Genomic DNA, 16803 nt, shown 5'->3' with positions numbered 1-16803 from the left:
TTTCCCACGTCTGTGTGTTCAAGCAAACCTACGCTAACAGATTTAGCGTAGCAACATTTGCTGTTGCAGAAGATGTTTCTGCACACGTACAAACAAAAATCGTAAATATAAGCCTGCAACTAACGGTAAGGTAAGGAGGTCACAGTTACTAAAACTAAAATAGCTCGGCGACTTGAGGGTTAAATAATTTAAATAGTGTTTTTCTCATGGCATGGTCATGTTTAAACCACACGTTTAACATGGCACACAAGCTTCCGTCGAGTTTGGCAGATTTCACACCAGTTTTTATCAGATTTAATTACCGATTCTTTACATGCAGCAAAAGTTATGGTTCTCTCCCCACTCGCTCAGACAGGGCCTTAGTGTTTGCTAACAGGAACAACTGCCAAGTGGAGACACTTTCTTCTAGAAGGACTTTGGGTAAAGTCAGTACTGTTTATAGGCGTATGTGTGAATGTGCTTGTGTAGGGGGATGTTTCACTTTTGTGTGGCAGTGAACAAAAGCAGAAAAAGAAAGCAAGAGACTGGGAATTGACCGATAACAAGAGGCTGATAACTAATAACATAAAAACAGGGCAGCGGAGCTAATATACCGGCTCTTTTTGAATGTGCAGACTTTTTGTTTTTATTAATGCCGCTGTCCTCTCCATTGAGATGTAGGCAGATAACAGGTGTAAGCAGTGTAACGTTAAGATATTGCTGATCTATTTCTTTTGGCGACAGCAGCCTTTGTGAGCCTAGTGACCCTGAAACATTCATAACCACACTACCAGCCAGACAGCCGCGCAGCTCGTCTGAGTCACTCTGAAAGAGCAATAACCCCGCCAGATGCAAAGACACAGCCTGAGACTGAGAGGAATGAACAAGCACAGACTATACAACTCCTGCCAGACACACACACACACACTTAAACACACACACACCGATGCAGCTGATAGAAAAGTTGTTTGTTTCTTTTGAATTCTGCTGGCAAAGGTGGATTTCAATACACCTGATCCAAGTGTAGAGTCCTTGAGAGTTTTAAAGCTGGAGATTCAAACTATACCGACAAACTGCATCTAATATAATCCACAGTTACTACCCGCTTTCATGAGTCATACCGAGAGTCGCAGAAAGGAAACAAACACTATGTATGAAGTGTTTGCTCAAAATGAGTTGATACCATTTAAATGGAGCACGAAGGGACAGAAGGTCCCTGGTTAACAACACTCTGTTGTTTCAGCGAGACTCTGAAAAAAAACACACAAAAACTTTAGAATAAAATATCCTCAGCAGCAAGTGAGGGGACCAGCAAGCGGCTACTGATAAACAGATTTCCAGACTGTTTGCTATCTCGCTCTAAGAAGTGACTGAGTTCATATGTGAGTAGCAGACAGATATAAAGACTGCACTTGCATGTAAATAAGACCTAAACCGCTTCGGCAGTCGGCTGGCTTCTGATTGGTCAGGGGACCACGCTACCCTCTACACTTGAATTTAAATTCAATCTATTGTTTTTTGTGATTATTCCACTTCTTCTCCAACAGCACTCATAAATGTTGGCCTCGGTACTCAAAAAAGCAATATCTTACATATAATCTGCTATTTCTTTTAAACTCGAACTCTATGTTTTGGAGAAAAGCAAAAAACAACTTGTTTTTTATGTGTATCAGTTACAATGACTTTTTTCCCCCTCCTCATTGCCAACACTTGGAAGAACGGCTTAACAAAAGCAATATTTACACACTCTGATAGCACAGAATATGGGCTGGGGTCATCGTTGATAAGAGCTTAGACTTTAAAGACACAACGTTATCCTTTTGGTTCCTTATGCTGTGTGCACGGCCTGAGACGACTTATCGCATCATTACCAGTGAACCACATGAACCCCAGGCTACAGTCCCACACACAGGCTCAAGTCTCTATCCTAATGAGGTTACACACAAGAGCTTTTTTTAGTGTTTAAGTATCAACACAGGGCAAACAGAACAAAGTGCACTTCACAGGAAAATGTTGAGGCCATGCAGATTGTGCTGTAATGGAGGCTACAAGCCTCAGCTCTACTTTTGTTACGCGTTAAAAATCAGGCTTTGGCTGCTTGTTTGAGGTCAGCATGCACATCATTATTAGTGTTTTGTTCGCATGCCTTCTTTGCAGTTGTTTGACAAGAATCAGGCCATTTTTATTTGTATAGCTCAGTGGTTTTCTAGCTTTTCTTCAAAGAGAAATCAAGCATTCATCTGCAGAGAACAAGCCCTTTATGCTATCCAGAATGACAATTTTGATTTTATTGTCAGATGAAGACGCTTTTGCAATAAGCCCCACTAAAACTAAAACCCCACTCCTCAGCATCTGACAGTTCCACACAATCCAGCACACGTTCTTGCCGTCTCTAGTTAACATCCTGTGCTCTTTTACAGTAGCCAAACTTTCTCTGAAAAGGGACCCTTGGTTTTCAAGTGCCTTTCTAACTCATTTGGCACAATGGCATTAGTCGTTACCTCCACAAAAACAAATGGCGCACTCATGCTGAAAGCCGTTGACACCCCCGGTCCAGCTGAAGTCAACACCAGGAAACTTTTGGAGTAATTTCTCCTGGTAGCTTTTATTTCATCTTTAGGGGGTTTTATTTGTTTTCTCCACACAATAAATCTTCCCTCTCACAAATGTTGTCCTCCTCTCTACCAATCAGGACCTTTGATTTGTCATTCAGGGCACTGAATGTATGTAAATTCCATTTGTGCAGTTAAAATAATAAAGCTTGGTTGACTTAAAATCCCATGGCACTCACAACCACTTCTATAGTCTTGCATCATATATAAAGGTTCAAAGTGCTTCACAGGAATAAAAACTCTTTAAAACAATAAGAAAGAAAAAACAATTAAGAAATTCCAGGTCACTTTAACAGCAGTGGGTACTTCCTGGTCTTAATGCACTTTCAAATCATGCGCTTGTCCTTTGATGCCCACAGGAACTGAAGTCAGCTGACTGTAGCGCTTTTTATGGCTTTAATCCTCAATATCCAAGCAAATAAAACTTATAAAAAGACCCTGAACACGTCGAAACATCACATGCCAGAAAGAAACTCTGCATAAAATGAAAAAACAAACAAACAAACATTTTGTACTTACGGGTCATCTGTGTCACTCTCCATCTCGCTGTCCACCCCACCTCTGTCTGTAGGAGGATTGTCATTCGTTGGGGGTGGACATGATGGCGATCCTCTCTCCAGGTCTGGAGGACCTGACCGCCCGTCACTCACCAGAGCTACAGCACAGCGAGGCTCTGAAAATATTACCCAAAAAAAGCGATTTATGTGCCAGTTAGTGGAGAAGCTTTATGAAAGTAACAGTGGCGTATGTGTAAACACGGGGCTACTCTGCATGCAGCTTGCTGATGGCAGGTATTCTGGCCAACTGTCTGTGGGAGGTGTGACAAGCTCTGACTCAATCTATGTTATAATCTATTGCTGTAGTAACAAAAATACTTGTGTAAGATGGAGGCAAACATAAAGAAACTGTTCTCTGAAAAGTTAAAATCTAAATCTGTACATCAAATAAATATGTGGCCATTAAATCCACAGACTGAAAGATTTAGCCGAGTATTCCTTGTATTTGGTTTCCTTGTATAAGGTTTGACAGGTTTACAGAGACTGGCTTCAACTTCTGAATTCACCATTACTTATTGAGCTAACACTCTCTGCAGCATTTAGTCAGTCAGGCTGTGCGGTGAACAAATCTAACAAAATAAAATGGGTCTTAAGGTAAGACATAGCTTTTGGGTCTAAAAAGTGGATCCAGTAGTGGCAAAAACAGAAGTCTTATGATGCAGAAGTTTATGAGAAAATGACTTGATTTAAGGCCTCAGGAAATAATGTCCTCATGAGTTTATAGTCTCTGAAGCTAATTTTATTTTTTATTTAATACAGCATGATGTTAATTTTGTAACTTGGTGCAGTCTGATCATGGTGATCTGGGTCCAACTAAGTTATCTATTCCACTTTCACAGATGCGAAACAGAGTGGGGTTTTCTTTCTCTGCTCATTCTCTTAATATTACTTTGTTTTCTCGATGTTATTTCTCTAATTTCTGTCAAAGTATTTCTCAGTCTGATCAGCAAGCTTGAAAGAGTTGGCTGTTCACTTTCTCCAGTAAGGAAAATTTTGTTTTTAACCCTGCTGACTTCTAAAATAATAAAGCCACTTACTGTAAATAACCACTGACTGTCACCAAATGGGCAGTTCAGTGCCACTGTGAAGCCTCAAGCTCAGTATTTCTACATCGTCATCTTGATGTTTTGAAACCAGACATGATAAGTGAGTGGTGTATTTCACAGAGAAACTAAGAGGCGTTGCATGCTTACACAGCAACTCTCAGTAGGCCCACCCTAAAGCACACCATGCTTCATACTGCTTTCAAACTCTAATTTGCACAGTAAACGTTGTGCTGCATTTCAGTATAAGTAGAAGTGACCAAAACTGCACTGTCTTCACTTATACAGTCTGTGTATATAACAGACACTCTTTGCTAACCAAATTAGCTAGGCATTAGCTGATCAGCTCTATTCTCTCATCTAAATATAGTCATATTCGGTTTCACAGAGCCGAGATGGCACAGGGCCAAACGCCAAACTCTAACCTTCAAACTGGTAATCCAAAAACTAATAAGTATTTATAAAAACACTAACTTTGGCTGAAAATGCTAGTTTGTGCAGCAAATGCTGCTAAATACTCATGAGCAGGTCAGCTCATTGGGAAATTATCACCAGCTACTCTGATTTTCTGAGCAGATAAAACAAGCAATTTTAAGTTGTGACCTTCTAAACAGGTCTTAAAGTGGACCCACTCTAGTTTTCCTTATTTTCTCTCATATGTGGTATGTACTGTTAAAGTGGTAGAGATCATATTAAACATGGATGAAGTCTCAAATAATGAGGTTAACATGTAAAATCCCTGTGGCTGAAAGGCTCAGGCTTCAGACAGCTCAAAATGCTGGGTGTGAGACAGTTTTTAGTACGTTTGGTTTCCGCCTGCTGTTCAAACCTCTATTTGTAAGGAGCAGCCAATCAGATGAAAGCTAGCTTAAAGAGGGAGGAGCTAAAGCTACTTGTTTATTTTGAACTGTGAATCATGCAAAGCTACTCCAGTAGCAGATATAAATAGAGAGGTGGTAAGCAGAACCTCTTTAAACAGCCTACAGCTCTTAAAAATATGACTTAAAAGGCCTAAAATAAAATCCCATTAAGATGTGTACAAAAGAGATTTCTGTTTCCAAATTAGCTCGTAGCTTACTGACAATCCCCACCTGCTCAAATCAGTCTTTGAATAGATTTCAGTACTTGACTCAATAAATAGTGTTATCAACAATGTTACGAGAATAATAATGGTGTGAACACCAACTGTGGTGATTTGCAATCCTGTCGCAACTGTTTTGGGAAACACTGACTTGGCTGTTGATTTGTACTTGATTGTTTTGGCAGGCGTTATTTGAGAACATATCCCTGCATGCCGTTTCCTGTTATGAATATTTTATTGTGGGAAAACTGTTTATAAAACTGTTTTTAGGGCACGAATCCATCTTCGGCACACCTCTCCTGGGTAAAACCTTACGAGGCCGTGTGTACAGAAAAGGAATATGGTCATTTGGTACCTTTGCTCTGATTGACAAGCTGTTGGCCATCAACGGGCTGGGCAGCTGCTCCCGATTGGCTGGGCTCCAGGAAAGGGACCAGCGAATGCCAAGGGAACACTGGCACCGACCGAGGCTCCACGTTGGTCCAAACTGTGGGAAGAGAAGGGAAAGAGGGAGAGAGAAAAAGTGAAATGTCATCATGTTTATCTGCCTCAGTATCACTGCCTGTAAACAGAAAGTATCACTCTGCCCGCTGGCAGCATGTGAAGTCTTGTGTGACCATCACTGCTGTTAAAGCGATACTAAAAACCACACTTTGACAAAATGTGTCTGGAGACCATGAATGGAGTTGTGTACTCAGTCACCTAGTCAGCACCTGTCTCCAGCACACACACATGCAGATGAGCCCTCAGGATAATGAGAGTTGAGGGGTCATATGGTGTGCGATGTGATGAGGGAACCTGTTATTTTATCCACACAGATTCCAGACTCCAGTCTACTCGCTGTCTAGACCCCTGCCGAACTTCAGACTCTCAGCTGAACTCTCTCTGTAGTGGGGATCTATTTCAAGCTGACACAAACGACACCGTAAAACAAAATGCAATAAATTCAAAAGAGTTTAGAGCAACTTCTCCTGCTGCCATCTTACAGAGTCACAATGCATCATGGGTCCAAAATAAGGACCCAACAGTATTTTTCCCCTAAATCATACTGTAAAATCACAGAGAAGTTGTTGTTTGACCATACGTGATATATATTCCAGGTAAATACTGCTGATATCAGGTTGAAAGAGGAGCTTGGCACGAGAGGCAGTTTGATGACATTTCAAAACTAAAACTCGTTCCTCAGTCTTTCTTTTAACAGTAATTTTACAACACCTGTTTGCGAGGCTGCTTCAGTAACTTAAGTAAAATAAAAGGAGATGTTGAAAAGAAGTTACAATTAATATTTTAAAAAGAAACAGAATGCCATAATGTTCATACGTACATACATTTACTGTAAATTTTATAGTCAAGCCTTCACTGGGTACATATTTTTTCCTGGAGTAGTTTCCTTTACTAGAGATTTTTTTTCCCCTAATACAAATATTTCACAATATGTTTGAACATACAAATAAAATAATTTAAAGAACTGCCCTAGTCCAATGAATTGCCCTAATAATTATGTATTTCCAATATTCCCCTGGAATGGCAACGACTGTGTTGAACCAGGATATTGTTAAAGACTAAAACATCTCAACAACATTGGACTAACATTAATTTTTTACTCAATGTTCATAGTTCACAGAGGATGAGTCTGGATGCTGGTAAACACTGGTTTGCCACCACTCATTCTGAGCTGGCTGAAATGGGTCTATGGGGATCCCAGTAGGCATGTTTAATTCACATACAGTAAGTGATTCTTTGGACATAAATTAATGCTTTCTTATGCTCCTTCTGAACATTTTGTAGACCAAATTCAACAGTGTTTTACTGCTGAGCAAATGAAAAGCTCAAGCATAATTTGATTTCAATATATTTATTACAATATCCTTCTGGATTAAAGCATTTTTGGGGTGCACAAAAGATTCCTGCATGGAGAAAAACCCTTGCACAGTTGTCTGTTAATGACTGACCCTGTAAAACCAAAAACATTCCCATTCACCACAGCTGCTTTTTTGTGTTTCAGGCTACTTAGTGAATGTGAACATGCTGATATCCTTAACCAAGGTGGTAAACTCAGCAGAAACGAAACCTGCTAAACACCAGCATGTTAGCGTGTAAAAGAAGAGACTCACAAGGTTAATGGAAACTAAGCTACATAAACTTGTTAAACTGTCGAATTATACACCACTAACCTTTCTAGTTATATTAATTACAGAGGCATGGTATTTTAGACATCTCTACTGAGTTTATTTGATAAAGCATTCAGCTTTAGTTACTCCCAGTTCTCTGCTCCTCCCCTGCCTCCATTAGTCCAGATTCAAGTCCAGCCTGGTGGAAACGAACTGGTGGTGAACTCTTCGCTGCAGCACTGACATGTCCAGTTTCCATTTCCATTTATAATTATATAATTAAGTATTAAAATGGTCTAAATATAGCTAACCATTTGCCAGCTATTGCTCTTCTAAATGAAGATCTAGATACTGCTGAGCTAGACAAGTAAGAAAAAGAAGTGCATCTTGGATGTACTGTAGCTGCTGTTAGTTTCACTGTGTTTAAGAAATCCTTTAGATGCAGATTCTCGGATCACATGACTAGGATCACAGCACTGAGACTTCTGGACTCCGTACTTCTTTCTCCCAGTTTATACTACTGTTTGTAAAGGGAACTTCAGTTGAGGAAGTGAGGCTTATTCAAATTCTTTACACACCACAAGACGCTTTGCTAAGATGCTCGGGAAAGTCCTTAAATGCAAAACAATTCACACACGTTATTGTTGTTTTCCTCATTAGTCGGTTGAAGGTAAAATCCAGCTGCACTGCTCTTAAACCCGCGAGGTTGAAGGTCTTAATCAAGAACAAATCAGCTGATGCAGACATTTTAAGGAAGAGCAGAGACAACATTTGATAGCAACCATAGCAACCGTTCATTACATAAACACGAGACATAAACAAACAATCCCAAACAAAATTACACTTGATTTCTGTGTGTGGCAAATTACAGGCAGGTCTACGGCTATTTATGTATACTGCTCGACTGAAACACACGACGCACTTCATTTGTGATAAACCGATTCATACAGACTTCTCTCACAGCTATATGACACGTCACATGACTTCTGGGCAACTGGTTACACCTCATCCACAAGTTAAAGGCTTATGAGAAGTCACGCTGTTTTACATCACTGTTTTAAAATGTGTTAATATACACGCCCACCCCAGAAGGAATAGCTGTGCTTTGTGTTACAGCTAATGGGGATCCTAATAATCAAATAAGTCCTCGTGCAGACATTTGTTACTGTAGAATATTCAGTGAAGACATTTCTTGAATTGGCTATAAGACCAAATTAAGAGAATTAAGACCCTTTCAAATAAAGTGTAACTAATGACAGTCTGCTAGTTTAAATGAGCCGCTCAATAGGATACGGTTATAATGTCACGAATTATTGTAACAATAGAAAGAAGCGTGAATTTCAAACTGTCGACATGCAACACATTTTGCTGTTTCAAACCACAGATGTGGTCAATTACAATAATTACTACTACGACCTGCTCATCTGTGTAGTACATGTTGTAAAGGCTAAAATCTCGAAATCTAAACATATCACACAAGGAACTTTACATTGCAAACATGGTATTGTAACAGACACATAAGCAACTATTTGGCAAGAGTGGGGAGAAGGACATTGTTTTAACAGGAAGAGACCTCCAACATAACCATGCTCAGGGAGTGGCAGCCTTGAGCCCCGCCAGTTTGGGGTTGAAGGGAGAGAAAAAAGAGAGACACAAAGACAGACATGCAGCTGTGGTATATAAAACATGGTTAGTAAAAAGAGGGGAAGTCCCCAGCAGCATGAGCCTATAGCGGGATAACTAAGGCGAAGGCATACTTGGAGGTCTTAACCATTAGCTTTGTCAAAAAAGCAAAGTCTGAAGCTCATTGGTGAGAGCAGGGAGGGGGTTTCTTGTCTCTTGTGATTTACAAGCCATTAGCGAGATCTAACCCTCACTCATCACATCCAGTTTCAAAACACTAAGATGGCGACAGTGAAAATGCTCGACGCAAGGCTTCATAGCTGCCTTCACAAACCAGTGGGTGATGTCATGGTGATTATGTCCACGTTTTATACTCTCTGTGGTTGTGACATACCAGAATATTGCCAAATGCAACGGTGGGTAGTTTTATTTTTCAGTTTAGGTTATTTTAGCTGTGAAAAACCTGGCTAGAGATACTTTGAACATTTTAAGGAAATGCTAACACCCGGAAGAGGTGAAGTGCACTGATCAACTAATGACAGTGACAGTGTAGTGAGTTGCGAAACTATCACAGAGAAGCACTGCTCGGATATCTACATCAGATGTTTTTATTGGTTTAGTGGCAAGCAAAAGGCTGAACTGATAAAGACTTGCACACGATTTAAAGTGGGGAAAACTATGCATCTGACCCATGACTGCACGTTACTACCACTAGACCTTTCCTAATAATCACTCCCGTGGGTGGAGAGTATAGCAATAAAACAGCTCCTGAGCTACTTCTGAGCTCTTATTCCTCCTTCTTCTCCGTCACTGAAGACTGCAGATGCACTCAAAGGGAGCAGTAATGAAACTTGTGATGCTAATGCAGCTGCACTTGAGCTGGGCTATATTTAGGAGAGATCTCAGCCGTGGGGCCTGCTCTGCCTTCTTCTGTGTTTGTTTCTGGGCCCGCGATGGCTCTAGGTGTTTTAAAAAATGTATGGCGGAGGAAACGTTATGCTACAGAGGCAGGTGGCTGTTAGCAGCAGTGCGAGGGATGTGATAGGGAGAGAGAAGGAGAGAGGGGGGAGAGAAGAGTGCACACCAGTAATCAGCTCAGGCCTGAACGCTTTACTGCACTAATTCTACCGGTGGAAACAGTGTATCCATGACAACACGCCAGCAATACGATTGCTCCTTTTTCTGCTGAGAGCAATGAAACACATTCATATCACGCTGGACCTGCCCTTAATGCCCTGTCTGAGGTTGTTGATTGTCTGGAACAAGTGTGCGTGCTTGCATGTTTGTTTGTGTGTGTGTCTGTGTGTGTGTTGTGTGTAGGAGGTGTGAATGTCCTTGTTGCTCTCTGCACTCCCGCTCTCAGTTTTGCATGTCTAGACATGTCGATATTCTCGCCCTTTTTAAGTTTAAAGTGAAACACCCCTTATCACTCCCTTACACACACGCGTGCTCACACACATGGTACACATATAAAAAGGGTGACACCCGCTGCACACTCGATAACTGTGACACTACACACACTGAGTCACAGATTACACACAGCGAGCAGCAGGTCTGAGTGGTTGCCAGAGCGACTGATGCATCAAAGCTTTCGATATTCATACCTCAGAAGAAACTGTTTCACTTTAAAGTCATTTTTAACATTTGAGTCAAGACAAGATATTCTCATTTAATCACAAAGGAGGATATGAAATCATAACTTGAGGAACTCAAAGATCCTCGAGAAGCAAAGCTGATAGTTTTGCCACTTGTGTTCATGGCTTTAAAGTGTAGACTGAACATAAAACATGGACAAAGACACAGTTGTATCCATCCATCATTTTCTTGACTCCACCTTTTGAATCCTGCATTTTTGCATCTGGGAAAATGGCAAATGGTTCGGGAAGTTACCATATTTGGATGAGGGGAAACTCTGTTGAGCTGCATTCATAAACTGTTACCTGGTAATAGTAATATACTAATTAAGCTGCACAATTTCACTCATCCAGACTGGAGCACAAACTAGACAAATAACTACACAGCAAAACCAACTGCATTAAAAATGCTATAAAGGCACCAATGCCCCAATCACAGCGGATCGGACCAGTTTTCAGTGCGTCCAGTTAATGAGGAGAGCTGTCAATGTAAGCAGCCAAGCCTCTAAGCATATATACGTAGTTAGGGTTGGATCAGGTGACCCTGAATCCTCCCTTAGTTATGCTGCATTAGATGTAGGCTGCTGGGGGATTCCCATGATGCATTGAGTATTTCTTCTTCAGTCACCTTTCTTACTCACGATGTGTTAACAGACCTCTCTGCACTGAATCACTTGTTATTAATATCTGGCTCTCTTTCACAGCATTTCCTGTCATAGCAGATGGCCCCGCCCCTCCCTGAGCCTGGGTCAGCTGGAGGTTTCTTCCTGTTAAAAGGGAGTTTTTCCTTCCCACTATTGCCAAAGTGCTTGCTCATAGGGGGTCATATGATTGCTGGGTTTTTCTCGGCATATATTATTGTAGGGTCTACCTTATAATACTAAGCATCTTGAGGCGACTGTTGTTGTGATTTGGCGCTGTCTAAATAAAATTTAACTGGATTGAAATTGAACCTAATTTTCAGCCTCACCAGCATCCAAGAGAATGAGTTAAAAACAATCACCCCCTTACAGTTTATATATATGTGGTAACTATCAATAAAGACCAAAATAGTTTGCGGTGCCAGGGTGTAAACATGTTTATTTCTGATGTAGAGTTCAACATTTTAACATTTTATCTGTGGGCACTAACTTGCTTCTGTAGCCACTTTCAAGTGCCCACTAGAAGAACAAATTTTTTTTTGGTGGCCCTCAGTAAAATTTTACTGACCTGTGGGTGCACCAATATTGAAAGCGATTTCATCTCCTCTTTGAAAAACAGCACCGAAAAATACAAATACCAACAAAAACCAAGATCTGTACTGCATTAAAAACAATCTAAAAGCAGCAAATGCATTTTGAAACATAAACCAGCAACCTTAACACTAGAGCGACTGACCAAGAAGTGAAGTCATGACAGGCCGTAAAGGCCATTACTCATCGACCTCAGTGAGTTTCAATGACTCCTTCAAGCTTGTGCAGGATTCAAGGTTTCATTTTGTTTGCACACACGATACAACCAGTACAATTAATGCAAAGGCTACAGATACCAAAAAAGCCGAAAACACATAGCCTGATGGGGATGACATCACACGTGGATCAAATGCTAATTAATTGTTTAAAGGGGAAAGGAAATGTAAGCAAAGTTCACGATGAAGAGAAAGAACCACAGACAGTGGCTCTACTGCGCAATTTTTGCTGTTAATACACTTTTACTTTATGACAAAGACGTTCTTTAGACATATATCAGAACTGCTGTTTACTTAGGAACAAAGACACAAATAAAAGCATCCAACATTACCAGCTAATGCACATATTTTTGACACTGCCTCTTGAACAAAGCTCTACGTAGCACCGACGGACTCCGAGTGTCGACACTCTGCACTTAAACAAGCATACAAAGAGAGTGGCCTCTCTGTTTGACATATAAATAAAACAGAACCTTCTCCACCATCAACAAGTCCAAGCTAAGATCACATGCAATCCACCCTTGACATGTCAGAGACGGAGATGGAGACGGGCATCAAGAAAACTCTGGCCAGGAGGAAATGGCCACAGGTAACTTCTCCAATCATGTAAGCATACTAATACTAATCCCAGTAAAACTAATGATAAAAATAACGTGTTCATTTCATACAGGCAATCTCTTACTCTCTCTGTCAGCAGGTTCTCATGAAGCTTTCTGTTATCTTCATGTTTAATAAATAAATGTCAGCTTTTAGCGTTATTTTGTCTGACGTGTGCATTTATCCTCTGTAGCCTTCATTTGTATCATGGCTCCCTTCATTCAGTCGTTAAAACTTAAAGAACCCCTGTCTTAAACTAATCTGCAGCTATGTCTATGTTTATCCTCGTCTACGTGACTGCCTGTGCAAAATATTCTGCTTCTACATCATCTCACTATCAACCGTGAAACCAACCAACCTATAAATTGCCAATATCCTCCACTTTCAGTTTTCAGATTTACAAAGTGCTGCATCAAAATGACACAAAATGAGAAATCAGGCATTTTAAATGGAAACAATCTTTGTCATTCATATATTCAAAGTAACATTTCTGAGCTTGCCCAGGCTGTAATATCACAAAGTTGGCATGGAAACAAGCACAAAGTAGATGATGAACCCAAGCACCTCCGTTTCTCGCTAGCCAATTTTCTTACATCCCACCACCTGACTGGGTGAGAAGATTCATTTAAACTGGTCTCAGCTTCTGGCAGAAGAGTTACAGTCAAGTGAAATTAAAGCAGAAAATAATATTATTTTTACTTTCTGTCACATGTGTTATAAACAATTTCTGTTGGATCAGTGCTGGTGCTCTGGTTTCTTCCTAGCTGCCTAGTAGTTGTGTTGCAAAAACTACAGCTTAGTTCAAACCAAGGTTATAATAGTGAACTAAACACAGTAATCTGAAAGTAGCTGTGAAAATAACCTTTTACTTAACTGAAATAAAGATAAGAATTAGATTTTTTTTTTAAAGAAAAGAAATTTAAAAAAAAACTACTGAAATTAAAATAAAAATCTGGACAAATTTTCCCCAGTTTTAGTCTTTGTCAGCTCGGTTACATTTGCCAACACAACTAGAGTCATCTCAGACCGGGATCACTGCATGACTGTAACCTATCACCCAGCTATTCTGGACTCTTTAAATCTGCCCTGAATTATAATAATCACTTATAGAAATTAGCAAAAACTAAATAAAACTAAATTGAAACAAAACATTTTTAAACAATGTAACTAATAAAAATATACAAAACTGTAAGCAACTCTGGTTATTACACAAGCAACAACAAAAAATAGAGAATCATTTTTTTACCACAGTCCACATCACTTGATCATAATTAGCTCTTAAACAAAGAATAAACTCAGTCATTCTGATGTGTTTATATTTCCCTCACTGCGTGAACATTACAGCTTTCGTCAGGCGAGCAGCTCTGCTTTGGGTCAGGGAACAATGGATGATGCAAGGTTTTGGTCTTAGCTTCAGAATTGTTACGTCCTCACTCTTTAATGCACATGGATAACATCTGTTAGAATATTGCAATACTAATTTGTAGTAGTAGTGCAGTACTGTTTGCATTTATATTTGGTGCACCCTGGTGTGTCTACATTGCTCTGCCATCAGGAGTGAAACCGAGCCGTTCATGATGGGCTTGGAGCTAATAAATCTTTAACAACAGTTACTATTACTGAATCATAGGAAGGAGAAAAGGATTCACAACAAACAGAGTCTACACATATTCTGTGTATATGAATACACTGGCAAAAAAACTAACATCTACAGCCTACTGAGCAAGATAGCTAAAACTAAAACCCTAAGAAAATAAAATGCATTTGCGCTGCATATTATTACTGAACAGACCTGTCACAGTTCAGTTTGTGAGATCCATGTCGCTGTAACCTGTAGTTACATTTCTGTGGAGATCAAGCTACACTGTAGGCTGTAGCATAGATTTTAAACCACAGATTTAACATAGTACTATAAATCCAGCTTACAGAGTGCACATTAGTGTGCAGCTAAAATCACAAATAAGGTCCAGAGGAAGGGGAAAGTTGAGGCGTGCGATTTATGAACACAGGAAGAGCTGATTCATTTCAGTAATCACCAGCATAATCCACCAAGAGCACGCTTGATGAAGGTTCGAGTAATCTGCTAACAACTCAAGTGAAGCTTTCTACTTGGTACTTTCAACTGCGCCCTTACTTTAAAGACTAAATTTACTGCCAGTGGATAGCCATGGCACACACTCAGACTTGATCAGCGATTACGCACTTATTCCAAATAAATTAGCTGTTTTCACACATGCAGTGCAGCCCTGAATTCTTCACATCACCCAACAGAAATCCACGTGAGAATGCAAAAGTCTGACACATGCAGATCGGGCATTTGCCAGTCTTCAACCTGCCAGCTCCCCAATACAACATCTGTGCGACGTCAGATTGTGCTGATGTGAGAATAGAGCAGATAATTGTCCAGTGCATTCATTACTAAAGAGTGGGTGTCATGTGCACTCCCTCCTGCGTGCTCTCTGTAGGCAGCTCCTTCACCGAAACCACAAGACGTAGTTCCAGTAATGCAAATGTGTTTGAAACAGACTATTCACTCCATGTGAGGAAGGACAACGATGGAAAATATCCCTGATTCTCTTGAAATTGCAAAAACACTCATAGTGGCAACTACTGCTACCATTTCGAGCACTGAACACCTCATTGAGTATAAAATTACCCCTCCAAATATTGCTAACTTTTCACTGCACCTCTTTTGTAAATCCCAACAGCCATTGGGGGTTTTGCACTTTCTCTGTCATTAGTAAATCTGCCCTATAATGGATAATCTGTGAGGTACTGTTGACTGCAAACACTCTTAAATGGAATATAATTAGTGGCACAATCTGTCTCAATTGAGAACCGGAGTTATCCACGTCTTATTAGACTTTAGTAAGAGTGATTTATAACAGGCCTACAACCTTTAGAGAACCATGGAGTTCACTACTTCTGAACCCTGCTTGATATAGAAGCCTCATTAGAAAGCAGTTTTCTAAGCTATTCTTCTTTCTTATAAGTATCAGCTTACAGACCTCATTATGTTTACCAATTATGGACAAGCACTCAATCTTTCTTTCCTTTCTCCCTCATGCAAAACGGCATCTTAACACAACTACAGCACAGCTGGTATTTTAAAGGCTCTCCTGATGGTACAATTTAAGACAACATTGATAACCAAAAGGAAAATAAATATATCCCCGCTGGAATGTCAGGGTGGGATTGTGGGTGTTGCATATGATTTAATCAATTCCTGCACACATAAAGTGGGACATTCTAACACACAGTTGCAGAGATATAATAATGTTGAGCAGAACCAGTAATGAATGCATGGCCATTAAGAGCGAGCTAAGTAAGAAAACTACCAGCGCAGCCATGGAGGCAAGAGAAAAGAAAGCCATAAAACACACGGGCAGCAGAAATGATGAATGGCAATGATTTAGTCTGTGAAGAACGACAACACAGACTGAGGTAAGAACAGAATAATGTAGTATCCTGTCCCCAAAGTGTATAAATTCCCCCTGTGGGAAGTAATTAAAGGAGGGATTCTTTTTTAAAATTCAAATTTCAAGCCTTGTACTGTACGGTATCCTTAGTCTACAACAAAAACTGCATGTGTGACCTAAAATGAACTAAAGTTTGAGTCGAAAATGCCTCTGAATAAACACAAACAACCACTTCATCTGTATTTTATTCATCTGTGACTCTTCTACTTCTTTGCTAAGAGTATATTTCACATTAATGGAATTGCTTTTCCTTGTTGTAGCCTGTGTAATATCTTAAAAGTCAAATTCTAGCATTTCTAAGAAAATACCAGTCCTCTGCGAAGCCCAACGCAGTGGAAAAATTCTTATAAACTTTCTGAAAACAGAAACAAAGAGAAAAAAAACAAACAAACAAAAAGCCATCTGAAAGCAAGGGAACAATAGTAAAGTGTACGTGAGTCATAGCCAAAGCATTGATGACACAGCTGTAACCCTAGAGAGATACTGAAAGTGAGAGGTACTGGGCCAGAGTGCATAAGATACAAGCTGCATATCTCTTCACACTTTAGGCTGTGTGGCTCAGCTGACTCTAAATCTGACAGAACAGAGGTTCAGACCACAAAGAAATGATCTCCCATTTCCCCTCCCCCTCGTTTCTTAC

The 16803-nt window shown here is 40.1% G+C and overlaps 1 protein-coding gene and 1 long non-coding RNA gene across 7 annotated transcripts in view; both read right to left on the bottom strand.

Moving 5' to 3' along the window:
• Positions 1 to 16803, bottom strand: part of cica (capicua transcriptional repressor a) — a 55629-nt gene that overhangs the window by 25777 nt on the left and 13049 nt on the right. For all 6 annotated transcript variants that reach the window (XM_085148443.1, XM_085148440.1, XM_085148444.1 and 3 more), the window contains exons 4-5: positions 5628 to 5759; positions 3111 to 3264 (exon numbers count right to left, since the gene is read on the bottom strand). In XM_085148443.1, the coding sequence (XP_085004569.1) occupies positions 3111 to 3264; positions 5628 to 5759 (286 nt within the window). The remainder of the gene's footprint in view (positions 1 to 3110; positions 3265 to 5627; positions 5760 to 16803) is intronic.
• LOC146492788 (uncharacterized) lies at positions 10297 to 16797 on the bottom strand. Its single transcript, XR_014871914.1, has 2 exons — positions 13696 to 16797; positions 10297 to 13662 (listed from the first exon to the last, which is right to left on the bottom strand). It is a non-coding gene; the product is annotated as an uncharacterized LOC146492788 (long non-coding RNA).

This window comes from Neolamprologus multifasciatus, chromosome 22 (genome assembly GCF_963576455.1).
Source record: "Neolamprologus multifasciatus chromosome 22, fNeoMul1.2, whole genome shotgun sequence".
Lineage (NCBI taxonomy): Eukaryota > Metazoa > Chordata > Actinopteri > Cichliformes > Cichlidae > Neolamprologus > Neolamprologus multifasciatus.
Note: the sequence above shows the minus strand (reverse complement) of the source record. Positions and strands in the feature narration are given on the sequence as shown.